We start from the raw sequence: 25,771 nt of genomic DNA on the forward strand, positions 1-25,771 counted from the left end.
AGAGAGAGAGAGAGAGAGAGAGAGAGAGAGAGAGAGAGAGAGAGAGAGAGAGAGAGAGAAATGTAGGTAGACTGAGAAGTTTGTGAAACGCCATCAGCACAGGAGAGGGAAACGGAGCTTGGATTCCAGTCCTGCTCAGCCTCCTGCTTTCTGGTATTAGCTCATCTCAGAGGTGATATCCTGTGAGGGAAATAGCTCAGCTGGGGGAGAGGCTCATGTGGCAAGCAGAGGCTCATGAAATTGTTAGGGAGCAACTTCCTGTCTAAAGAGGAAAGGCTTGGGCTGGGGAAATGGCTCGGTGGTCAGAGGGCTTCCTACATGTATGAAGAAAGAGGTTGAAACCTCAGAAGCCGTGTAGATGCTGGAGCCACCCATAATTCCAGCCTAGGGAGGGTGAGAAAGGGAATCCCCGGTGCAAGCTAGCTTGAACAAGACTAGCCATGTCCGTGATCTCTGGGTGTGATTGACAGCTCCTGCCTCAGTAAGGTTGGAAGAGTGATGGAGAGTGATTCCCAGTATCCACCTCTGTTCTCTACATACATGCACTCATCTGTGCACATGCAGACATGTATACATGCATGCACATGAAAATGGGTAAAGGGGGAGAAAAGAGGAAGGACCGATTTGTCCCTAGACAAAGGAATGTATGTAGTCTTGACTTCTAAGAGATGAAGCTATCTGGCGTTGCCCTGACTATGTAAAGCCAGGACTCTAAAGCAGCTATGTCAGGGGAAGTGTCGGGGGTTGGGGGGGGGCTTCTAAACCTCATCATATACATCCCATCTGTTAACTGGGGACTGGGAGCCCAGCTGTGTCCAATCGTCTGTGGTTTTTCTCCTGTGAGCCATACAGAGGGAATTTGTGCCACTTTTCATTCAACGGGTGGCCCTCTCAGGGACCCGTCTCCAGCTTTGAGCAGTTTCCAGCTCCTGGGGGCTAAGCACAGGGTAAGGGTTCATCTTGGAGTGGAAACAGCATAAGACACTGTTTGCTCGACAGTAACCTCAACCCCAGCCTTGGCAGATACGTATAGTAATGAGCTGGCACCCGGGCATTTACTACCCCCTTGGTGATGTCATTTGGGGCCCCTGGAGGTCCACATCTGTCCCCAAGGAGCAGAACTCTGTCTGATGAGCCTGTAGGAGCTGGGCTTTGTACAGAAAGAGCTTCTGCCATCCTCCTCGGCTCTTGTGTACCTCTGTCGACATCTGCTCTTCTGTCTGTCCACTGAAGGCAGACACAACCAGCCCTCCTTCCCCATTCAGTCACCTCCTTCTGCTCTCCTGTGCCGTCCTTCTGCTCTCCTGTGCCGTCGTTTAGGGAACTGGTTCCTCTGCAGCTTAGAGCTTCCCTCAGTGCCCTTCCCTTTGTTCCTGGTCCCCCTTTTCCCATTGGGATGATTCTCAGCCCTCTGGGGTGACAGCTGACAGCCAGCCTCCTCCGGTTAATGATTCAGTCTCTGAGCATCAGGCTTCCTGGCTCTAGCTTCCGCTTCTCCCTGCCTCACTTAAACAAGGCTCCAGGGACTCCTCATCCAAATTAAGGTGGTACCTGATGACAGGTAGGAACGTCCAAGTGTCCCATCTGTGAAAAAAAAAAAAAAAACCAGTGAGACTATGTAGAGAGCGTTCTCTTGGGCTCCAGCTTTCTCAGACCTGGAGGGTTGGGTGCTCGCCAGAGCCTGGGGAAAACAGGTAAGTTCTCCACACCGTCGCTAGCTCTTGAGGCCTCTTTAGGCATCGTGCCCAGGAACTGGAATGTCACACTTGCCTGTCGAGCTAGGGTGGGCTCTTATCTGACACCACACCAAACACCACTGAGCTGGCACTGTTATCTCTGAACCAGTCACTCTTCTTTTTGACTTACAGCATATTTCCACAGTCTGCTTGAACGCTGGAGTGCTCTGGCTTGTTTCGGATGTCTGCTTTGCCTTTGGGCTCAGCAGTTCAGCACTGGGGTCAAATAAAAGCATGCAACAGTTAGAAAAATGAATCCAATCTGCATTTTTTTTTCAGGATACAAGACCCTTTTGAAAGGGATCTCTGGGAAATTCAACAGTGGAGAGCTGGTGGCCATCATGGGTCCTTCCGGAGCTGGGAAATCCACGCTCATGAACATTCTGGCGGGATACAGGTGAGCGGATGCCAGCAGAGAAAGCTGGGCGAGGGATAGAGCTGCTTCAGTGCGGTCCCTGAGAACATTCTGTCAACTGTGTGCTACCAGAAGCTCCACTCACATGGGCTCCTGGGAACCCATGTGTATGTATGAGTACCTGCGTTCTTGCGTGCCTCTCTGTGTGTGTGTGTGTGTGTGTGTGTGTGTGTGTGTGTGTGTGTGTGTGTTTGCATCTAGAGCTTGAGAATCCATGAAGGAAATGGCACAGAGAAACAGTACTGAAAGTCTGCACCTACTGATGGCTGCACATGCATAGGGTATGAAGAAGAGACCGGAGGCAGATGAACAAGGCAGCTTCCTAATAAGTTTAGCCTGCAGGCCACCTTCTGGACAGGAAAATGTACCAAGGTCAAGATCTGGTCAGAAGCAATGGCCAGAAGACAGAGAGCCAGAAGGACAGCATGCTGGACAGTTAGCCAGAAGAGAATGAGGAGCTGCCGTGTCCAAGGCTTGAATTTGCCAGGACTTAGGGAATCACCATCTCCAAGGTCGTGGCAAGGTTGCTGATGCGTGAATGATGCTGACATGCTTAAGAAAGGCTTTCTAAAATCCTGTTCTCACAGGGTCTGCTTGGTAAGTAGAACAAGGAGTAGCAGCAGCCGCAATCCATAGTTAACCGTGATCAGAAAGAATTAAAATTTCATTCTCAATGATTCAAACCCTACTTGCACACATTTTTTTTTCAAAATGAAATCTGATGCCATCTTTGTTCCAGACATGCATCAGTGTGTCCGCACTCTATGCCTACTAACTGTCTAGGCTATCAGACAGGCTGGAGTGATGTGGAGTTTTGTTCAAGAGACCTGTCTTAGTTAGGGTTTTATGCTGTGAACAGACACCAGGACCAAGGCAACTCTTATAAGAACAACATTTAATTGGGGCTGGCTTACAGGTTCAGAGGTTCAGCCCAATATCATCAAGGTGGGAGCATGGCAGCATCCAGGCAGGCATGGTGCAGGAGGAGCTGAGAGTTCTACATCTTCATCTGAAGGCTGCTAGCAGAATACTGGCTTCTAGGCAGCTAGGATGGGAAACTTGTAAGCCACACCCACAGTGACACACCTACTCCAACAGGACCACAACTTCTAATCCTGCCGCTCCCTGGGCCAAGCATATACAAACCATCACAGGACCCATGTTTTCCTTAATAATGTCCCCAGAGTACAAGGACAAGACTATTGACAACACATTGTAATGGTTCTGTTCCATTAGTGGTTATTGTTAATCTCTTGCCATGCTTAACTTATAAATTATACACACACACACACACATAGCATAGGAAAAAACGCCATCCATATGGTATACACAAAAACACTCTGCATGGTTTCAGTATCTGCCTAGGATATGTGTGAGTTACTGTCCTGTTGCTATGGCCCTGTAGCAGAAGAAACTTAAGGGAAGAAGGATCTGTTTTGGCTCACAGACTCACTGGGAAGGCACAGGCATGGGAAAACAGGCATGACAGCCGAAGCAACTGGGTTCATTCCGCAAGTGAAGGCCTCTCACTTCCTGGCACTGCCTAGAAAGCAGATAGAGTAGAGCCAGAGGCAGAGCCAGACTTCAGCCTTTAAAAGGCCTGTCCTCAGCAACCCTCCTCTACCACCCAGGCCCCACAGCCTCCTATATCAGCATCACTATCTGAAGATCAAGAGTTCAAACACACCCTGAGTTCAAAGACATTTCGGATGCAAGCCAGAACATAGTGTATAGTTCCTGAAAATAATAATAGACACCTGTGATATTTAGTGATTTCAATTACTGGGGGAGCAGGGAGAAAGTTTAAGTCTCACCATTCCTTAGGGTGCTGAATTGTTTCCTAATATCAGAATTTTTTTTTCCAAAATCGTCACTATATGGTCCCCTTTATGACATTCAATTTAAAGATCAAAGCCAACTTCTCGACTCCCCGAGTCGAGACAGGGAGGGAACAGAATGGGATAGTTTCTTGGGGCTGGCTGTTTTTTCAGACTACCACAGCAGTTCCTAGAAGACCAAGGGTAATTGTGTATCCCAGAGATGCAGAGTCAGCCCCCCCCCCATGCTGGGTACCCAGGGGAAGCCAAGGGGAGCTGTCCATTGCCTGGGAGCAAAGTAGGACCCACTAACAAAGCCCTGGGTCTTGGCAGTGAGCCTTGGGAAGCTGGAATCCAGAATGAGTTTATTAATCCCTCCAGATTCCATCAAGCTGCTGTTCTCCATGGCCACAGGAAGGAAGAGCAGCAAAGATTGTCCTTGGGTGGAAAAGAAGATGGAGGGCCTCTGGAAGCCAGCTCTTCTGGTGCTTAAAAGTACCTGAGAGGCAACAGGCCCAGTGGGCACACGCAAGAGGAACTGACAGGGTGGCTTCTGGGGAGGTTGGGTGGCCCTCTATTCCTATCAGGACACAGGAGGCTCCCAACTTTCTCAGAAGGTCCCCCTCTTGCATTTGGACCAGCCATGGAGCTTCACTGTCGTGGCTGGGATAATGTCTCTGACCCACCTGAGCCTGAGGCACCTGCCGGGTACACTTATGATCCTATTTGTGTAGTCTAGGCTGCAGGTAGAGTAGCCATTGGTATACATCTTTGCCCGGTGGTTGTACTGAGGGACATCCCCAGGCATCTTTGTGTAGCAGGCAAAGAAAAGCCATTTCCGAGTAATGTGATAAACACGCCATCTGGGAGAGGCCTGGTGTGTGGCTTGTCTCCCTGCTGATCACCTGTTCCCGGCAGAGTACTAGTGCGGTACTCTGCATCACTTGGTCCCTCTGCTCCATCCTGTTGCCATGGTAAATGGTTCTCCTGGGAAGAGTCTAGGAGGGAGGGAGGCCCCCTCTCTTGTTCCCTTTGCTTTGCCTAAAGGTGGGATGCTGAAGGACCTGTCTGACTGCCACCTTTCTTCATATCTTGGCAGAGAGACTGGCATGAAAGGGGCAGTCCTTATCAACGGCATGCCTCGGGACCTGCGCTGCTTCCGGAAGGTGTCCTGCTACATCATGCAGGATGACATGCTGCTGCCTCACCTCACTGTTCAAGAGGCCATGATGGTGAGCCACCCCTGCCCTTGACAGCTACCCAGACCCCAGACCCGCTGCATGTGGCCACATCCGGTCTCTTCTCTCTAGCAGAGTTTCAACCCTGGTCTTGCTGCTTGCACAGTGTTCTAATAGATCTTGGTTAGCAAAGTCACAGTCAAGTTCCTGAGATTGGTCACTAAGTTGAATGACTGTTTCCATAGTAACCACCCCTTCCTATTTTCCCCATTGGCTAAGCAATCCCTCTCCGGCCCCCTCCCACCCCTTGCTTAGTTAGCATTTTCTGTTGCTGTGATAAAACACCATGACGAAAAGCAGTGTGGGGAGGAAAGGGTTAATTTCACCTTACAATTGTAGTTCATCATCCTGGGAATTTGGGGCCGGAACTAAAGCAGGGCCATGAAGGTATTCTCCTTACCAGTTTGCTTCTTATGGCCTTCTCAGACCCTTTCCTTTAGCACCTAGGACCACTAGCCCTGGGGGTGGCGCTTGCCCACAGGTCAATCTGACCGCCATTTTCTCAACTGAGGTTCCCTCTTTCTGAATGGCTCTAGCCTACTTCAAGTTGACATAGCCTAGCAGGCACACCCTCCATCTCTGTCCCTGAATCATTCTGTCTTTGGTGGAGTGACCGTTCTCTGAGATTCTCGTCAGAGTCTTCTGTCAGGTAGAAGACAGAGTCAGCCATTGCCGGGTACCCACAAGGTCTAGGATGGTTGGACTCTAGGGATCAGGAATGAGCAGAGCCTCTAAGAACAAAGCCGTGAGGCAGGCTACAGGTCTGCCAGAGCCCTGTGAAGACACTGAGGCAGAGCTCTGGCTCCAGGGTCTCGGAGTTTCCCATCTAAACCCTATGGGCCTTCCATGTTGTTGCTTTAGCCCCTTGGCTGTGGTGTCCTCATCTGTGAGACTGTCCTGCTGTTTCTGGTATAGTGATGAGCATCCCAGGAAGAAGCGGGGGAAGACCTGGACCTTGGGGGCTCATCAGTGCTGTCCTTACAGGTCTGCCCTGCTTATCTCCACTCTCCCGTGTCTTCTCCTTGTATCTTCACACGAGACTCCAGTGCCTAAGTCCGGGAGGAATTTAAAAATACCGTCCCTGCTGGGACCATGAAAGTGTCCAGATGGAGCCTGTGTCATAGGTTTCCAGAACAACCAGGCAGTCCTCTCTGCACAGATTGTGTCCCTACTAATGCAGGAACTCTAGGCCTCTAGGGTCATTTATTTTATAAAGGCCTACCCCACAGTCAGTGACAGCCCACGTGATCTCATTGTCGGTAGAAGCAGCCTCTAGAGTGTCTGTCATTAATGGGCGATTTAAAAACCAGCACTGAGCTCTGGTTGGTAGCCTCTGCCTATCACGGCTCAGTTTGTGCCTAGCTGGTGCTGTTTCTCTGCTTTCCTGGAGACTCAGTAGGAAACCTGCCCTGGTCCTGAAGGAGACATGGGAAGAAGCTCTGCTCTTTGGTAGCAGATAGGATGCTCATATGGTGACCTTCCGTGGAGAGGTCTTGCCCTCATGTTCATGACTTGAACCGGGCAAAGCCCAGACAGTGGTCACCACACAACACTTTGTGTGACTCCAGGGGAGTCAATAAAGAAAAGTGGGTTAAGGTTTCAGATCTGAGATCTGTTCTCATACCTGTATTGTGGGGAAAGAGAAAGGGAGGGGCCCGGCAGGGTTACAATTCATTCTTCTGCCTTAGTACTAGGTAAGGGGACACCTGCCCACCACCCAGTCTCAGTGAACAGTGGCTTCAGGGGAGATCTACGTGCTTTCTTGGCCTCTAGTAGAGCTTTGGTGGGCTTAGAGGATGCAAAAGGCTTTGCACACAGACGGGGCCAGGCAGCCTACTGAGAAGATCTCCCTCACCTCTAGGCTCGTTCTTCATGTACTTGTCTATTCTTGTGAGTCCCTGAGTGACCCTCTGTGTGTTGGATGACCTTAACATAGTGCTTGGTGAGGCACTGGTGGGCTGTGTGGTCGCTTTGACTCTCCATCTCCTTCAGTGTCCTTTTCCGTGGTGACCGTGTCCCCTCCAGGTCTTGCTGTGAAATACATGTGTGTCACAATCACATAATCAGTTGGGGACTTGTACAGCACCTTTGGAATGTTTCTCTCTAACTTTTTACACTTTGAGGTCCTGTCTCCCAGGGGCCCCGCTTCCTGGTTGCTGGCTGCCAACCTATGGCAGTTATACAATTTTATGTGGCTCTTTTACCTCATGACCGTCCTGACACGTTCTTGCAACACTCGGTGTCACAAGATGGGCAGCTGGCCTTGTGGAGGCAATGCAGGACTACCTTTGTCTCACTCTGAGGCCTGGGGCCTCTTCAGTCCCCTCCCCTGCCTCTCAGTCTCTGCCCTGAACCATTCAGCATGTTCACTAACTAATGAGGTAGATTTTAAATGTATTGTCATGGTGGTTCAGGAAACCGAGGCTCAGGTGTGCCCAAGAACACAGAATCTGGTATAAACTAAACAGGACTGAACCTGGGCTAGGGGAGTCTGTCTCAGGGTTTAACCAAGCAAGGCTGGGGACCCCCCACACTATCCTGGTAAACAGGATCTGAGTAAGCGAACCAGGAAGTTCATCTCGCTGTCCCACGTCTGCCCAGCTTCGGATCCTCCCAGTGTGTCAACTTCAGGTCAGCAATGGTTTATCACCTGATTCGTGGAGGTCCTGAGTGTGCTTACTGGTCCCCTTCCAGGCTGTTTTCAAACCTTCCTGCCTCGGGTTTCCTTGTCTCTGTGCTGTGCACATCTGGGTTATCTCATGGGCAAACCGGAAGCATAGCAGACCCCTGTGGCTCTCCCAGGACGCCCATCTCTATCAGGCCATGGATATGGGAAGCTGAGACCTCTTGGTGCTTGTGAATCCATCAAGTAGCTCAGAAGTTGATGGGACTGTGGACTGTGGTGTGGCTTTGACTGTGGTGTGACTTTGACCACAGTGTGGCCATGGACCTTTTTTGGATCTTGTGAGCCTCATGCTTTCTGAAGCCACCTGTTGTGGTTTGAATGTGCTTGGTCCAGGGAGTGGTACTGTTAGGAGGTGTGGCCTTGATGGAATAGGTGTGTCACTGTAGGTGTGGCCTTGTTGGGCATGAGCTTTAAGACCCTCATCCTAGCTGCCTGGAAGTCAGTCTTCCACTAGCAGCCTTCAGATGAAGATGTAGAACTCTCAGCTCCTCCTGCATCATGCCAGCCTGGATGCTGCCATGCTCCCACCTTAATGATAACGGACTGAAGCTCTAAACCTGTAAGGCAGCCCCAATTAAATGTTGTCCTTTATAAGAGTTGCCTTGGTCTTGGTGTCTGCTCACAGCAGTAAGACCCTCACTAAGACACCACCTCACTGGTGTTCTCTTGCCCACAGGTGTCCGCGCATCTGAAGCTTCAGGAGAAGGATGAAGGCAGAAGAGAGATGGTGAGTTTGCTGCCCCAAGCCCAGAGCGTGATGCGAGCACACGTGAATTGTAAGGGGAGGAGCTTGTTCCTCCCTTCTGGATTTTTTTTCTTGATTTTCTTTGCCTCCCCTTGAGTGTGTGTGTGTGTGTGTGTGTGTATGTGTGTGTGTGTGTGTGTTGGAGCGGTGCATCAGAACATGTGTGGTAAGATACAATTGGAGTCCAGGAGAGATGATTCTGGGGTTAGACCGATCTTTAGATCTAACAGGTTGCAGCCTCAGCCCCTACCCCCCCACCCCCAATAACCAGAAGATGCAAACCTCAGGGCCTGGCTGGGGGCTCCCACTCCCTTGGGTGTTTAATATAGTTTAGATTAAAGTATTCTTTTTTAAAGAAGCACTGACAATGGGGGCGGTTAGTCATTGGTTTAAAAATAACTCCCCTTCCACCCACATACCTTCGCAAGGAGAAATTGGGCTCTCGTGTCTTATTAACCAGCCGTTTACAAAGAAAATAAAAACATCTCAGCCTAGCTGAGACTTCTCCCTTTTTTCCAGTTTCCCCAGCTCCCTGAGTCCCCAAGGAGTAGAGAAGGAAACAAGCAGGACCCGGCAGGAGCCCCAGGAGGTCCCCGGGGGTGGTGGGGGTGGAGGAGGAGATGCCTCTCAGTCCATATTCTGGCCACCTGGGGAAGCTCTTGCCTCCTCCTTGCTGTCTCTAGTGCTACTGAGATGCTTTGCAGAAGAGAGACGTCACAGAAGGCTCCGCTTACATGATTTTATCTGTGCCTTCTGTCACCTTCCAAAGCCAGGCAATGGGGTAGTGCTGTTGACTGAGTTGCCAGGGACAGTATTTGCTGCCCTTCTGTTCACACACTCAGCTCCACCCCCTTCGCTGCCGGGAATGGCTAATTCAATGTATATCGCAGTGACTGGCTATGGAAAGGCCAGCCTGAGGGTCCCCCTTCTCCTTTCTCACAAGACCCTCACACTCTGGAGTTCTCTGTCATGGTAGTGAGGTATAGCACTATGGAGATAAAGAACTCATTTCTGAGGTAAAAACAGGTCTCCAGAACTACTAAAAAATGTTTCCTGTGGAATTCTCTCATTCTGAGATGGAGGGGAAGATGTTGGACCATTTGTATCCAACACAAAGATATGGAAAGTACAGAGGCCCCATGTGGACAATAGAATGGGGCTTGTGACCTCATCCTGTAGGGTGAGCTTCAAGAGCCTCTGTGGTCCCCAGGCTTCTCTGAATCATATGACTTAGAAAGGGACCACCCCCATGTCCCCACTGGCTCCCATCCCCAGACCTACCTCCATCCCTCTTTCGAATGAAGACAAGAAGAGACAAGGCTTAGGGACTGACCTCCTAAGGTGATATGCTACAATTCTAAGCCCAGTACTTCAGACTTAACAGGCTGTTTGCAGAGGTCATTGACATGGCCCTGATCCAGTCTCACTTTGTCCGTACAAGAAGAGGAGGGTCAGGACATAAGCTCACTCAGAAGAATTTCTGTTGAGGGCCCAGGGAGAAGACACTATCTGCAAGCCGGGAAGAGAGGGGTCAGGAGGGGCTGGGAGAACCAGTATATCCCACACCCTGAGCTTAACCAACCAGCCTTCAGACTCTAAGGTGGCATGTCCAGTGTCTATGCCTTGAGTTTGGGATAGTTTATCATGGCCACCCGAGCTGACTTAAGTCAAGCAACCACTGGGATGACAAACACTCTAGAAAGAAAGAAGAAGGAAAGAGAAAACCAAGTGTCAGAACACGCTGTGCCAAGGTGAGCCCAAGATGACCTACACCAAAAAACGAGGTCCTTTGTCCTTTATCTGATGCCTACCCCAGCACTCCCTGGCCCAGCGTTTCGTCTACACTGGCAAGGAGGAAAAGCCACCCATGCTGGAACAATGGTGAACCTGGCAGAAGCCAGAAGCTAGTCCAGAGGGAGATCTCTCCTTTGAGGCTCCTGGCAACTTATCAGAAGAGTGTGGTAGCTTTGGGACCAGCCCCCCCATCCCTGGTCCCTCTCATTTACAAGTCTGTAGGGCTCCACAGGGGCCCAAAGCACCATCTAACCTCTGTGATGCTCACCCGTATCTGGAAGTTGCCACCAAGTAAAGTAATAGTGACTGTGCTGACTGTCTTCCCTGATGTTGAAGAAGCTGGTCTCTCTGGAGAGTGAACAGCTAAGAAAGAAGCTTCGTCTCTTGGGCTCAAACCAGAGACCCAAGGTCAGGGCCAGCCCACAGACTCTCCTAGTGTATCGATGAGAAGACCAGAAGGGGAAGGTCCTACAGAGAAGTTGAGCTGACCACACAGTTGGCCAGCCTCTTTAGCCCTGGCTTCTCTGACACCCTCTAGATAACTTAGCCTATATAACCCATGCTTGGGCCCCCGCCATCTTTCAGGCAGCACCGGCTGAAGAAGGCAGTATCGTTCAAATCTTCAAGTTGGTAAGATCACGGTGAGTGTAGGATGGAAAGGTGGAGGTGGGCTGTTTTTCCACAGCTGTGGCTCTGTGGCCAGCCTTTTCCCATGCAGCTGGGGAAGTAGAATTCACTGGACTCAGGCCTCTGAGCAGGTGACCACTTGTGAGGTAGGCATTTGGCCTCCCGTGACATCTTTGTCTCTGATGCTATTTGGCACTGTCAGAGTCTAACTTCTAGCTTCAGCCATTCTCCTGGGTGCTGGTCAGGGTCCCAGGAGCCCACTCTGCTACTTGAGTGGCATCTTTTAGAGAAGCCTGGGACCTTCTGGAAAAAGTCATAGTTAGGCCTCAGTCTGACTGAATTCTCAACATGTGCCCAGTCTTCATTATTCTGCTCTAAGAAATGTCCCTGAGAGAGCCAAGCCCAAACTGGTCCTCCAATCATAGCCCGTGCCAAGTGTCACAGAAAGCCAACCATGTAGGTTGGAGGCCATTACTTGTCCGGCATGTGTGCGTTACCAGAAATTCCACTTGCTATGGGGTTTCTCAGATGAATAGAGCTCTTGCCTTTTCCAAGAGCCCATAACAGGCATCTCAAGGACAGATTTGCAACAGGACACTACCTTGACTCATTTCCCATCAGCCCTTGCAGCACCTCAGCAAATGCTGTGTATAGGGTGTGGAAGAACAATGGAATGGAATGTTCTAGCACATCATGAAGTGTGCTGTTCGTAGCCTGCTTTGTTTCCCAGAAAAGACACCTTGGCCCTGAGGAGCTCTCTGGTATAGCTGCTTCCTCAAGAGGGAGATCACCATGGGCAGTCTTGGCCTGCTGAGACCATCCCTAGAGGGTGAGGCTCCAGGAGGACTTAGATTTCAAGTGACCGTGGGGATTTTTGTTTTCTCTTGTATTGTTCTGTTTGCTTATTTAGGGAAACATAGAAATGAGCCTGTGGAGTTGGTTTGTTTTTTTTTTTTTCCTTTCTTTATGACTACTTTCATACCAAAGCCAACCTATACAGATAGTGTCACTTCTAAGACAAGGTTGGAGAGAACGGACCAGGCCCGATAGTTGTAGAAATAAATCATGTGGTCAGAAGGACAGCCATTAACTGGTGGGCTCTCTTTCTACTTCCCTGTCACAAAAGTGAAGACAACAGGGTGCTCTTTGTGTATGGAATGCTCCCCCATGAGAGGAAACCACCATAGCCACCCTGCAGGATCGGCTAGCTGTCCAGAAGAGCCTTGTGCTGAGAAAATCAACAGATACTGTGGCAAGAAGCAAAAATGCCTAAAAGAAAGGGCTGCCTATCATGGCCCTGCCTTTCTGGCCCTTCCTGGACAGCCACACGGAAACTGTTCCCAGATTGACACCCATCTCCCAGAGCTGTGGCATTCCAGAAGGAGACCATGATGCTGGGTTGAGGGTATGAGCAAGAAGAGGCAGAGCGGGACTTGAACCCGGGTCCCTGGCCCCATCAGCACTGGAGTCCAAGGGGCTCTCCCACCAGCGTTTTACTTTGTACCGACCACACGTAAACAATTCGGATGTCCAGAGTGGAAAGTTTCTCCTTTGGTGCCTTCTTCTCTTCTTGGATGACCTCATCTCCCCAGAGAAACCACTGGCCAAGATCCTCCTGCTATGGCCACCAGAGCCTGGCTGCCTGAGAGATGTCCTGCCTCTGGGCAAATTCTGAAGGGAATCACTGAGCGCCCCAGCGAGGAGCCTGCTGGAGATGTGGCAGCTGGGTCAGCCTCTGTTTCCCAAGAGCCTGCTGACCCGTTTGTTTCCCTCAGCCAATACTAGGTCACCATCGTGGGCCAATCAGAGGGCTTTACATATAATTAACCATATTTGTTACTATTCTCAGCCTTTATCCCAGCGCCCTTGGCACGGGGTGGCTACTGTGCCAGTTACAATACAGATCTGATCACTGCCTCGAGCTATCTACCTGTGCGTGAGGTGACCACTGTGCCAGTTGCAATACAGATCCGATCACTGCCTTGAGCTATCTGCCTGTGCACGGTTTAAGTGGCCTCATGACACAGCTGGCTTGGGGTGCGTGTTAGGGAACTTGCAAGGGAATTGCTCGTATGTTTCATGTGAGATGAGAAACAGGGGTGGTAGCTGTTAAGGATGGGGTACTTACTGTGTGCCCAGTATTCCAACAAGGCACGTTGAGGTCGTCACTGCATGATAGTCAGTGGCCATCGGTGCTGGTCACAGGCCTGATCATCCACCTACTCATGTGTCCATTAATCTATCCACTGACCAAATATTTATAGGACATTTCTTCATGCCAGATGTTAGGCTCAGCTTAGAATGGAAGGATATTAGGTCACCAGCTGGAGGACACGAAGACTCCAGCCCTGGGCTCGAACTTCCAACGCTACTTCTTGCCTCTTGACAGTTCTGCATGTCTCTCCAGACAGAGCCACTCACTTGGTGTAGCCTGGGACAGCCCAGAACTGTAGACATGTGTATATGAACTGTCAAGTTTGTACCCAGCAGGGCAGGACATCCCACCGGGCTCAGTATGTGTTCTTGATGGCCATAAAGTTGGAAGGTTCTTTTCTAATAAAGACTCTGGTTTTTTTGCCCAGGTCAAGGAGATCCTGACAGCACTGGGCTTGCTGCCCTGTGCCAACACCCGCACAGGGAGCCTCTCAGGTGGCCAGCGGAAACGCCTGGCCATTGCTCTGGAGCTGGTTAACAACCCTCCCGTCATGTTCTTTGATGAGCCCACCAGGTAAGCCTGTGTCTTGTGTCTGGACCAGTGGCTTTGTCCTGCCATCCCACAAATGGAAGAGTCTCTTGTAGTTCCTCCAAGGTCATACCAAGACAGCAAGTCCACCCCCAAAACCTCAGAACAGGCTCTAGAAATGACTCTTTCCTGTCTCTCTCTCTCTGGTCAGCAGTCCAGATGGCATAGCATCCTGAGGGCTAGTGTTACAAGGTGCTCTGAGAAAGGGGCCTGGAATATTATGTCCCTCCCATCTCCAGTGACTCACTGCCTTTATGTGACCATGTGAATCCTGATTTCTGTCCCGAACACACCTCCTTACCTGTGGGGAGATGCTAGTCTCAAGTCCTGGCTCCAGAGCACACGGGTCACTGGTTAATCACCCTGCCTTCCTGCCGGGCACGTTGTATTCAGGCATTCCCAACAAACTAGGTTGGTCGCACAGGGCTGCTCCTGACTTCATGCTAACTTTTACATCTCCTTCCTCCTGGGTGCCCGTCTCGTGGATGCCCAATGAACTTGAGAGCCATCCGTAGCATCTCAGGGAGGCGCACATCTACCTCAGCCCAGCTAAATGTCTGGCCCACAGTGGGCCCAATACACAACTTCAAGAACCCTTGAAATAGCCTCTCACAGACTGCTCAGGGGTGCCCATGGTGACTCCTTCCCCTTGTTGGGAGCTACTTAGTAGAAGCAAGACAAGCTTGGGAGTGTTCGAGCAGGAGAGGAGAGAACTCCTTCAGAGGTGCCGGATATGGGTAAAAACCCTGCGAGCCTCAGGACTCGGCCTCCCCACCAAAAGCATCAATAGAGTCAATAAAACATCAGGAGTGTAGCCTCAGCACCCCCTACACACACACACACACACACACACCAGCCCAAGTGGGCGGAAAGGTGTGGCATTGTGAACACTGACTGCCAGGCCTCCCTGTTTACTTTGGAGGCCAGCTATTTACCCAGACAGTTCTGGATGTCTCTCGCTAAGGCAGGTGGGGATTCCCCTCCCCCGTCTCACAGGCAGGCCTTTGGGAATCGTCTGGGCTCCTGTATTCCTGTCAGAAATAACATCTAGCGCACACAGCCCCTGTCCAAGTGTCACCCTTGAACAGTTCTCGGGGCTGAGAAGAACCTGGCCTTCTGGGGGGTGGGGGGTGCAGCTACAACCCTCCCTCAGCAGTGACTGCCCAGTCCCTCAAGACCTGGGACACTGGGTTAGCCCCTCACACTCTGAGCATTTCATGGTGTCTTTGACTTGCAGTGGCCTGGACAGTGCCTCCTGCTTCCAAGTGGTGTCCCTGATGAAAGGACTGGCTCAGGGCGGCCGCTCCATCGTCTGTACCATCCACCAACCCAGCGCCAAGCTCTTTGAGCTCTTTGACCAGGTACGTGGTCCTCTCTCCTATCCAGATCCTTGACCTACCCCAGATTCTTACCCCAGACTCCAGTCTAAGATCCCTGACAGGGCAGAGATAGCCTGAAAAAAATTAGACCCTGGATCGTAATTCTTTCTACTAGTTTTCAGGGTGATTGGCTGACTGGTTGGTTAACTAGCTGGTTGACTGACTTGTTGAATAACTGTTGACTGGCTGACTGACAAGCTGGCTGATCCATGGGCAGGCTGACTGAATGAATGAATGAATGAATGAATGAATGAATGAATGATTCAGTGGCCAAATGCTTGAAGGACTGACTGAGTGAGAGCCACCATTGCTCTACAGAGGTGAAGGCTGTGGTTGATGCCTTTCTCTCTTGCTTTCTCTCAGCTTTATGTCCTAAGTCAAGGACAATGTGTATACCGGGGAAAGGTCTCGAATCTCGTGCCGTATCTGAGGGATTTGGGTCTGAACTGCCCTACCTACCACAACCCAGCAGACTTTGGTGAGTAGAGCCCGCGCAGGTGGAAGGAAAGGGGATCTCCTCCAGTCTTGTGTGTCCCACTTTGTTCTAATGTGTGAATCAGGAGTTACTGCCATTCCTTAACCAATGAGGCGGGGCCATCCTGTGGTAGTTTCTGTGAGGACTCCAGGCGGTCCTCTCTTCCAGGAAGACTTGTCCAATGACCAAGATCTGCCCTGTCTTTGCATGGCCTCACCCTTCTATGTGGACACGGGTCACTAAACTTAGGACCAACCCTACATCCGTGACTGCTTGCCTATAAACACCTTGCTACTCAGGGCAACCTAGACGTCCTAGCTGGACAGCCCTTGTCTTAGTCAGGGTTTCTCTCATATCATAACCAAGAAGCAAGTTGGGGAGGAAAGGGTTTATTCAGCTTACACTTCCGAATGGCTGTTCATCACCAAAGGAAGTCAGGACTGAAACTCAAGGAGGTCAGGAAGCAGGAGCTGATGCAGACGCCATGGAGAGATGTTACTTACTGGCTTGCTTCCCCTGGCTTGCTCAGCCTGCTTTCTTATAGAACCCAAGACTACCATCCCAGGGATGGCACCACCCACAATGGGCTAAGCCCTCCCATCCTTGATCACTAATTGAGAAAATGTCTTACAGTTGGATCTCATGGAGGCATTTCCTCATGGGAGGCTCCTTCCTCTGTGTTAACTCCAGCTTGTGTCAAGTTAGCACACAAAACCAGCCAGTACAGCCCTCATTTATGGCTTTTCTCCCACCTCTGTATTTCTCTCAGGCCACCCAGCTCCTGGGGTTCCATATATCACTTCCCAAACTGTGTCCTGGGGCCCTTGGCCCTGGTCAAAAATTCATTATCGACTAGAAGCAGACTGTCACAAAGTGGGGAGGGGAGGAGGCAGGTGAGGGAAAGTCCCCCTTCAAGGGAAGAACTGGGTGTATTTCAAAGCCAAGGGAAAAAGGTCTTGTTTGCAGTTGGCTTATTCCCTCACACGAGAACAGAGCAGCGATGATGCGTACCACTGAGCGGGGGTTGGAGGGAGATGGAATCCGAGAGAGGAGGATAAGCAGGAGGAGGGAGAAACGTGCCATGGGAAGATGGCAGGTATCTGGTGAGATGAACATGCCCTTTCCCAGGGGTTTCTCTCCCCTGATGGTCCTCTGCAGGGAAGACTGTGGCACTTAAGAGTGATGTGACTGGCCAAGGAGTTTAGAGATGGACTGCGCAGTGCTGGGGACTTCCTGTGTGATGCCGGTCCAGATGTGTCCTGGCTTCTGTTTGATTTACACTTAGAAAAGCAGTCACTAGTTTGCTAAGGGGTACCGGGAAGGGGGGCTGTCTGGACATCAGCAGTACGGTACTCAGATGAGGGCTGTGCTACTGAGGCAGGTGCTAAAGGAAGGAGCAGGATACAGCTGTGTTAAGACAGCAGTAAACTGTCCAAACCCCATGGAGCGAGTGGGGACAGTCAGCCTAGTCAACCACAGAAGTCTAGGCGGAGGGAACTTGGACAGAGTCCAGAAAGGACACAGGAAATGAGTGAAGAAAGCCAGGAGAGGAGCTGCTTGCTGGGAGGTGAGGGGTGTGGGCCGTGGTCCCCAGCCTCAGAGTAGTGGAGCCTCAGAGTGCTGTGACCAGTCCTCTGCTGTGGACCATTTTATATACTCCACACTTTAAGCAAGGAGTCCTGCTTCCTCCTGCTGATCTCAGGCTCCATCCCACACTAGTCCAGAGCAAGCATTCGGTGTATGCTGCACAGATAGGTGGTCATGGTTCAGATGCATGCACATCTGTGGGTTTGCATTTCTGGCATCCTGACACCACAAATGGTTTGCTGGGGGCTTGTGAGCGGACATCGGTCGGCAACCGGCTGCCGTGGCTGTCAGCCAGCACCGTAACTCATTTTAAAGCTTTCCCTATTGCCATTTGGGCTGTGCTATTACCGAATGACAGAGACCTTTGGTTCCCATCAGCACCTGGGTGATTTTTTTCCCAGAAGCCCCTGCCTCACTTCACCTTCTGTGTCTCCCGCAGTCATGGAAGTGGCATCAGGGGAGTACGGGGACCAGAACGGTCGCCTGGTGCGAGCCGTGCAGGAGGGCATGTGTGACTCTGACTATAAGAGAGATCTCAGGGGCGACACCGACGTGAACCCATTTCTCTGGCACCGGCCTGCTGAAGAGGTAAAGCAGGTGATGGGATTGGAGAGGTCTGGAGACGGGTCCTGTGGGTAGCTCACGTGCCCCTACTACAACAGGGCCCTTCCTGGGCATGGAGGGTGTGGCAAGCAAGTGGCTTACTCACCATCTTTGCTGTGCTTCCTCAGGACTCTGCCTCCATGGAAGGTTGCCACAGCTTCTCGGCCAGCTGCCTCACGCAGTTCTGTATCCTCTTCAAGAGGACCTTCCTCAGCATCATGCGGGACTCGGTAAGGGTGTCCATTTCCTCACCCCCCCCTTCCTCCAAGCACGCTTTCAAGTTGCTGTTTCTCAGTTGGCATCAGTCAGCTACCACTGTTGTGCTGCGGTAACAAAAGGCCCCAAGACGCCTGTGTTCGCAAGACACCAGTGTGTGTCTTGCTGGTGTCATACATGTGCTGTACTGGTGGAGGTGGGCTTGGCCTCTCCATCTCTGTTCCCACTCCACACCCCAAACTGGATAGCTCAAGGATGGACCTATGGGAAAGTGCCAGAGGGAGACCGAGGACTGGGATCAAGCACAGAGAGAGGAAGGAGATGATGGGGGTTTGATAACACGGTGGTCCAGTGGTCACTAGGCAGCCTGCCTGGGGAGCCTGAAGTCCAGTATAGCCACAGGGCCCTGAGCTGGAAGACATGAAGCTTACCATATGGGCTCAGATGCTCATAGCAACCCACACCACAGCTAGTGAGGGTCTCAAGCATTGCTTTGTCCCCTCTGCATGGAGACTGGCCCCGTTTGCCAGATTTCAATAGAAGCAACCAAGCATAGTAAGCTCTGTTTCAGTAGTACGTGAGGTCTGCGTGCGTGTGTGCGTGCGTGCACATGAGTGTATTTGATAAGGACTCTGATTGTTCCCCCGGAGGAAAGGGAAGATGTCTCGTATGCTCTGCTGTCTTAGGAATCAGAATCCGATGTTCCCGGTGGCCTTGGCCCTGTCCTCCCTCTCTCTCTCCTGTGCACTGGGTAAAAGCTGTGCCTGCCCTTAGGTCCTGACACACCTCCGAATCACCTCGCACATCGGGATCGGCCTGCTCATCGGCCTGCTGTACCTGGGGATTGGGAACGAAGCCAAGAAGGTTCTGAGCAACTCTGGCTTCCTGTTCTTCTCCATGCTCTTCCTAATGTTTGCCGCCCTCATGCCCACCGTCCTGACCTGTGAGTGTCCATTCCCTTCTAGCTGGGACTCCTGCCCAGGCTTGGGGACTGAGGCTTTGCCTTGACCATGTGTAGCTTTTACAGGCCCACAGTGTCTTGATGCTTCAGATTCAACCTTTATATATTGACAAAACGGGTTGGGTTGGGTTTAGTATTGGGTAAGAAACTATGGTATAGTAGATTCGGGTTCAGTGGTTAAAAGAACATAATGCCCTTTTAGAGGGTCCAGATTTGGTTTCTAGCATCTGTGTTGAATGTCCCATAGCCACATATAACTTCAGCTCTAGGGGATCCAGTGCCTCTGGTTTATGGGCTCTGCATGTATGTGTCACACATACACATACAAATACTATGTTTAGTGCAGATGATCAAATCTCAATGAAAGGTAACTAGGCATGGTGAAAGGTAATTCCCTCAAAGTCCGCTATTTAAAACACCCCTCAATTTGGCTGTGCCCACCTGACCAGTAGAGTTCAGCTACTCAGACAGCCTGGATGGCCAGCTCTGGCCTCTTTGGATTAGAGAGCCGGTGAGCCCATCAGAGATAGGACTGGCCAGGATGGTCCCACTAGCCACCGTGAGGATACTTGGTGTTCTCAGGGACTTGGTCCACTCTAGGTCTTCATGGGACCACTTGGATTGATTTATTTTTCGCTGCTATGATAAAATATCACAGACAAAGGCAGCTTAGGGAAGAAAGCGTTTATTGGGCGCACAGTCCAAGAACCAGCATCTGTCATGGTGGGGAAGGTGCAGCGTGCGCACAGGGACAAGAAGGAAGCACACACGAAGCAGAGAGTGAAAACAGGAAATGGGTCAAGGCTATCAATCCTTGAAGCCCCGCCCCCTTTCATGTGACACACTTCCTCCAGCAAGGCTCCGCCTCCTAAAGGTTCCATAACTTCCCCCAAACAATACAACCAACTGGGGACCAAGTGTTCATATACAGAAGCCTGCAGGAGACATTTCTCATTCAAACTATCATAGAACATACCTTTTCAGTTTTTCAAGACAGGGTTTCTCTGTGTAGCTTTGGCTGTCCCGAAACTCGCTCCGTAGATCAGGCTGGCCTCGAACTCACAGAGATCTGCCTGCCTCTGCCTTCCAAGTGCTGGGATTAAAAATGTAACTCTTGAGATCCGAGAAACAGCTGGTGGTTTTGTTTTTGGTTTTTTTCTAGACCAGTGAATATAGGTTTCATCTTTTTTTTTTTTCTTCTTAAAAGTCTGAGTACTGGAGTGTTGGGGACCCACACTGTGTGCCACGTAGGTCAGAACCACCAGGGCTCAGCCCAAGGTCATCTATGTGCGTATCTGAATCCCTGGCTGTGCCTACCCAACCAGTCTCTTCCGCCTTCTTATTGTAGTTCCCCTGGAGATGAGTGTCTTTCTCCGAGAGCATCTGAACTACTGGTACAGCCTAAAAGCCTACTACCTGGCAAAGACCATGGCTGATGTCCCCTTTCAGGTAGGCGAGCCACCAGTGACTTGCAAGAGGGAGCCGACATTCTCCACACCGCACAGAGCTGGGCGGGACCGGTTTCCGCTAGTGTTCTGCTGAGAAGCGAAGCAGGATTTGGTGGGATCTGTGGGGTCTGCAAGAGAAAGGGCCACAGGGGTGGGAGACGAGCAGATCCCCCCAGGGACATAGGCTCTGTACCTTGCAGATCATGTTCCCCGTGGCCTACTGCAGCATTGTGTACTGGATGACGTCGCAGCCGTCGGACGCTGTGCGTTTCGTGCTGTTTGCCGCTCTGGGTACCATGACCTCGCTGGTGGCCCAGTCCTTAGGCCTACTGATTGGAGCTGCATCTACATCCTTGCAGGTATAGCCAAGGAAGTGCTGAGCAGTGCTGAGCTTCTGTCTCCTTGGTCTAACGTGGTACTATGGGGCTCAGTGATCCCCTGGACCCTTAACTCTGTTGTTAACTTCTAGGCGTCTTTACTAGGCTGTTCTCATAGGAACGAATTAGCGTTGCCTTCAGTGGCCACCTTACAATAGGAACTTGCAGGGTGGCTGTGCCTACGCACTGCACATACCCAGACATGAGTTCTCAATGTCAGCTCCTGTCATACCAAGCCCACCTCAAGAGCCCATTTTACAGGTAGGGAAGGCTTAGGACCAAAGATGCCTTGACTGGTTGGCATCACACAATTGAGCATAGAGGCCAGGCTCTCCACACCTCTAGCCTTGCCTCAGTAGGCCCACTTGGCCACCCTTGGGCACACCAGTGGTAGATACCCACTCTTCACCTCACCCAGAGCCTCACGTAGTCCTTCTCTGTGTCCTTGAGCTTTGCCTCGTCTCCAATCCCCAGTCACCACCTCCCCTGCCCTTACAGACCAAAGCCATCGGAGGCTCTTGAGGTTCCCGTGCCATGTTCCAAGAGCTCCTGGGTACCACATGCTTCCCAGTTCATCTTTAGTATCCCCAAACAGTGGTTTCCTGGCCTCCAGGGTCCAGGTTCCTCACTCAGAGGTGGAGGCATTTGAGGTATCTGTCTCATACTATTGTCATGAGGGCCAAAGACAGCACCCCAGAGAAGGGCGTAGGACATCCCAGCCCCAGATAAGGCCTATGGAAGAGCATCTGTCACCGCCATGATGACCTCTCACCTCAATGTGGCCTATGCACCCTGCCAGTCCCACACAGACATCAGAACCATGCTGTTTCAGTAGATGGCTTTATCCCCTAATGTTGACCCCCCCCCAAATTCCCTTCTCAGACTCTCCCCTAGAGCTTTGGACCCCAGAGGGTGTATCTGACTAAGTGCTGGACATCCTTTGGCTCATGATAAACAACACATACACATACACACAACATACAACAATACACACTGCAGCCACACCTTAGAGTCTCCTGCAGAGTCTGGCCAGTGGGAGCTGCTGCTTGCCACCCTGCTGGGTGTTGCCCTTAGCTCTCAGGGGACAACAGGACCCTAGAGGAGGGGTCCATCTAGTGGGTCCCCATGGGGTCCTTGAAACCTGTCTCTGGCATTTGGTGTCACAGCAGGTTGATGACAGCATCTTTGCCACTAGGTGGGACACACACACCCCCAGAGAGGTGGCCCTACCCAATTGTCAGCTCCAGGGACAGCTATAAACTGCTCACTAAGACTCCTCAGAGACCACTCCCAGAAGATATTGGCCTCTGCCCTAAGGAAATGCTTTTTACTTTGGTCAGCACCCTTCCTCAGCTGGGGTCTCAGGGCCTCTCTTCAGGAGATTAACTTTTGGCCCTACCAGGGAACAGAATTCTTGGCCACCATCTTGGTCTTGGCCAGCCCAGAAAGACTCTGGCCCTTTGACACACTTTTTTTTCCAGCCACTGGGATTTCCTTGGGGTCACCTGAGTGGGTGGGATATCCCTGCCCCCCCTGCAGTGAGTGCCGTTCACGTCCCACTCACGTCTCACTACAGGTTGCAACATTTGTGGGTCCAGTGACAGCCATCCCCGTCCTGCTCTTCTCCGGATTCTTTGTCAGCTTTGACACCATCCCAGCCTACCTGCAGTGGATGTCCTACATCTCCTATGTCAGGTACCTGTGGGCAGTGACAGCAGGGGCGGGGTGGGGGGAAGGGGCAGGTCCAAGAACTGAGCGGTAATGGAACTAAATCAGCATCCCGACTCCAAAGATATCTTTATGTTTCTCTTTGATTTGTGCCTCTCCAGTGCACACGATGCTCTGAAGATGGTATGGCATGCCCTCATATTCTGGGGGTTCCCAAGGAAGTGTCTGTATTTTATGGAAAAAGTGCCACAGTGAGGTCTTGGTTATAAAACCTGAACAAAGCACCCAGGGTGCAGTATGCTCTCTCTGAAACACCCCAGTACCTTCCAACAAGAATTTTCTGGCAACTTGGGTCCAGGGTCTACCAGAGTTCTACCCTTCTGCTGAGTGGCTCTGCACACCATGCATTCCCTGGGCAGTCAATGGCCACTCCTAGTACTTGGCCTGTGTCCTCACCCCCGACCCCTCAGCTGCAGCTCTTTCCCTGAGTCACAAAGGTCCGAGTTGGGAACAAGCGTTTCTTTCCTAGAGTGTCAGCTTAGACCCCACTACATTGTTTAGGAGAACAAGACAGACACAAAGCCGTTGTACAGAGTTTCAGCTGCCTGTGTGCTTGCCAATCCTGGGAAACTGGACACCAGGGCCTTTCATCTGAAGATCCCTCCTTTTGTTCTGCAAAACAAGGCTGGTCCAAAGAGGCTTTATTTAAACACTCCAGTGTTTTTGCCAGGATATCCAAACCCATAACAGGACCTAACAGAGAAAAGGTGTACAGGCTCAGAAGGAAGCCAAAGATATTTATTTATTTATTTATTTATTTATTTATTTATTTAGCTAGCTAGCTATTGCCCCAGTGCCTTAAGCAAGGTTCATTCCATTTTGCATTTCCTCTGGTGACTTTGGAAGAAACAGGACTGGGAACAAAGGTAGGAGGCTGATCTGATCAAGGGCCAACTTAGGAAGCTGCCATAAAGTCAGGAAGTGGTGCAGCGGAGGAGGCCCACTGAGCATGGAGAGCCAGCCTAGAGACCTTCAGCCAGTACTACCCTTCATACCTGGTGCTTCTTTTCCTAGATACGGCTTCGAGGGGGTCATCCTGTCCATCTACGGCTTGGACCGAGAGGACCTGCACTGCGACATCTCGGAGACGTGCCATTTCCAGAAGTCAGAGGCCATCCTGCGGGAGCTGGATGTGGAGAATGCGAAGTTGTACCTGGATTTCATTGTTCTGGGCATCTTCTTCATCTCCCTACGGCTCATTGCCTATTTCGTCCTCAGATACAAAATCCGAGCTGAGAGGTAAAAACACCTCCAAGCCAACAATGAGGCAAAGCAGACATTGTGACCAAGGGCACTACTGAGAAGTAGCAGCGCACCTGCTCCTGGTGACACAGACTCTCCCAACCCAACCTGGAGGCCACGCAGGTTGACAATGACCAGTGTTTGGCGCCTCTGCCCGCCAGGTTGGAACTGTTCGTTTCCTTTTCTAACTAGGAAGATGTAGGATGGTTGGGTGTTTTGTTTTGTTTTTTTTTTTTTTTTGACATGTGGGATTCAAAATACAACTGGCATAGAATGTTATCCTCTGCTCCAGCTGGAGTCAAGAGGCTTCTTCAGTAGATTCCTCCAGGAGTCCAGAACACACTGGCCCTGGATGAGGAGTATTGGCCAAGTTGGTCCCCAAAGAAGTGGATATTTTGGGGGAAAGTCCACACGTAGAGGGCGCGGATTCCGCCTGAGGATTGTCTTCTCTTAAGGTCTCAGCCTTCTAAAAGTTCCTCTCCTTTCTGATGAAGTCACTTTCCGAGCCAAAGTCGATGAATTTTCATCCACTTCAGAGATTGTATCTTTTTAGTACTTCTCGAGGACTTATTCAGGGTAAAAAGATGTGTTATGCTTAGAAATGGAAGAATCCAAACACAGTCACCGAGTGGGGCTCACAGACAAAAACCAGAGAAGGTCAAACGCAGGGTCCAGGTGAGGGAGACACCACACCAGCTGCGCTGGGCCAGCAGGGACTAACGCAACAGAACGCAATGCAGACAGTGCTGGGGGAAGTTGGTAGGTTCCTTCCAGACTTTCTTTCTCATGTGCTTCTTATTTTAAGCAAACCAGATGGGCTTAAAACTCTTCCTAGGTTTCCAGACCACTTTCATGTTACCCAAGAAATACTTGATCCACCCTGTCGGTTTTTAAAGTTCACTTTCCCTTTCTTCATGAATCACATTAACTACCTCCACCGAGCCTGGGAAGCCGGCCTGGGGACACATCGGGTTTATCCCTCCAACTTGGGAGAAGCAATGGGGTGTCAAGGACAGGCAGGCCAGCTAAGTGGAAGGGGAGGCGCCATGGATAACCCCACCCCCATTACGAAAACACAGCACCGCCACCCTAGGATTCATCTCCTACAAAAGTCTCTATTTTTGTGGGTAGTTTACCCCTGCGAGCCTCAGTTTTCCCCACCTGTGAGTAATTGCACTAGACCATGTCTTGACAGGTCCTGAGATTCCTCCCTCGGCTGTGGCCTTGACGCTTTCGTATCTTATCTGTAGAGAATGACAAGGGTCCGAATTTTACTTACCGCATGGAGGACGACGTGCTTTGGAACTCTCTAGAGATTCTTTTTATTTTTTACACTCCTAGATCTTTTTTATAGAGAACACGATTGAAATGCTTATTACGATGTAATTTTCAGTTTGCTTGTTCTATACACACACGGCCTTGCCTTCTAGACTCAAGCTTTTAACCAGGGACAACGATTCACCTTTATAAAAAGTCTTCATTAAAAAAAAAAAAAACCGAAAACAAAAGGTCTTCATTTAATTTCAAGATATTAGGTATGGCGTCCAGGCTGGAACTGGCTAGCGGTGAGCTATGAGCTGAGAGGAATGGGCGTTGGGTGGGCAGACCTCAGTCTGGCGCTTGGTGAGGTAGGTGCCGAAGAACCCACTCCCATTCCATCCACGGCTCCACGTATGGGTTGGTATGATGGGTCATGCGTGGCAGGCTCTGCCAGGGGCTGGGTCTCTCCTTGGAGACCACTATGCTGTCAATCACAGGCAGGGTAGGCCATGTTTCAAATCTGGAAGGGCTCCTTGGCCTCTGGAGGAATTCTTTCCTGTCCAAGTTTGTCCTTGATACTGTGAACAGCTTGTCACTGCTCCTAAGTAAGTGAGGGTGCCATGGTGGGGGTGGGGGGGTCCTTCCACAGGGCAGAGTCTGAGCTCAGGATACCAGAGCTGGCAGGCTGCTGGAG

At 50.9% G+C, this 25,771-nt stretch overlaps 1 protein-coding gene across 1 annotated transcript in view; it reads left to right on the plus strand.

Annotated features, from left to right (window-relative positions):
- Abcg1 (ATP binding cassette subfamily G member 1) overlaps positions 1-25,313 on the plus strand; it is a 54,529-nt gene extending 29,216 nt beyond the window's left edge. Inside the window, exons 3-15 of the mRNA XM_028767916.1 lie at positions 2,016-2,133; positions 5,068-5,200; positions 8,569-8,619; positions 13,641-13,786; positions 15,039-15,162; positions 15,544-15,658; positions 17,682-17,830; positions 17,974-18,075; positions 18,836-19,004; positions 20,371-20,471; positions 20,671-20,829; positions 22,424-22,542; positions 23,590-25,313. Coding sequence (XP_028623749.1) covers positions 2,016-2,133; positions 5,068-5,200; positions 8,569-8,619; positions 13,641-13,786; positions 15,039-15,162; positions 15,544-15,658; positions 17,682-17,830; positions 17,974-18,075; positions 18,836-19,004; positions 20,371-20,471; positions 20,671-20,829; positions 22,424-22,542; positions 23,590-23,818 — 1,715 coding nt within the window. The 3' untranslated portion in view covers positions 23,819-25,313. The remainder of the gene's footprint in view (positions 1-2,015; positions 2,134-5,067; positions 5,201-8,568; positions 8,620-13,640; positions 13,787-15,038; positions 15,163-15,543; positions 15,659-17,681; positions 17,831-17,973; positions 18,076-18,835; positions 19,005-20,370; positions 20,472-20,670; positions 20,830-22,423; positions 22,543-23,589) is intronic.
- The last annotated feature ends 458 nt before the right edge of the window (positions 25,314-25,771 follow it).

This window comes from Grammomys surdaster, unplaced genomic scaffold (assembly GCF_004785775.1).
Source record: "Grammomys surdaster isolate TR1022 unplaced genomic scaffold, NIH_TR_1.0 183, whole genome shotgun sequence".
NCBI classification, from domain to species: Eukaryota; Metazoa; Chordata; class Mammalia; order Rodentia; family Muridae; genus Grammomys; species Grammomys surdaster.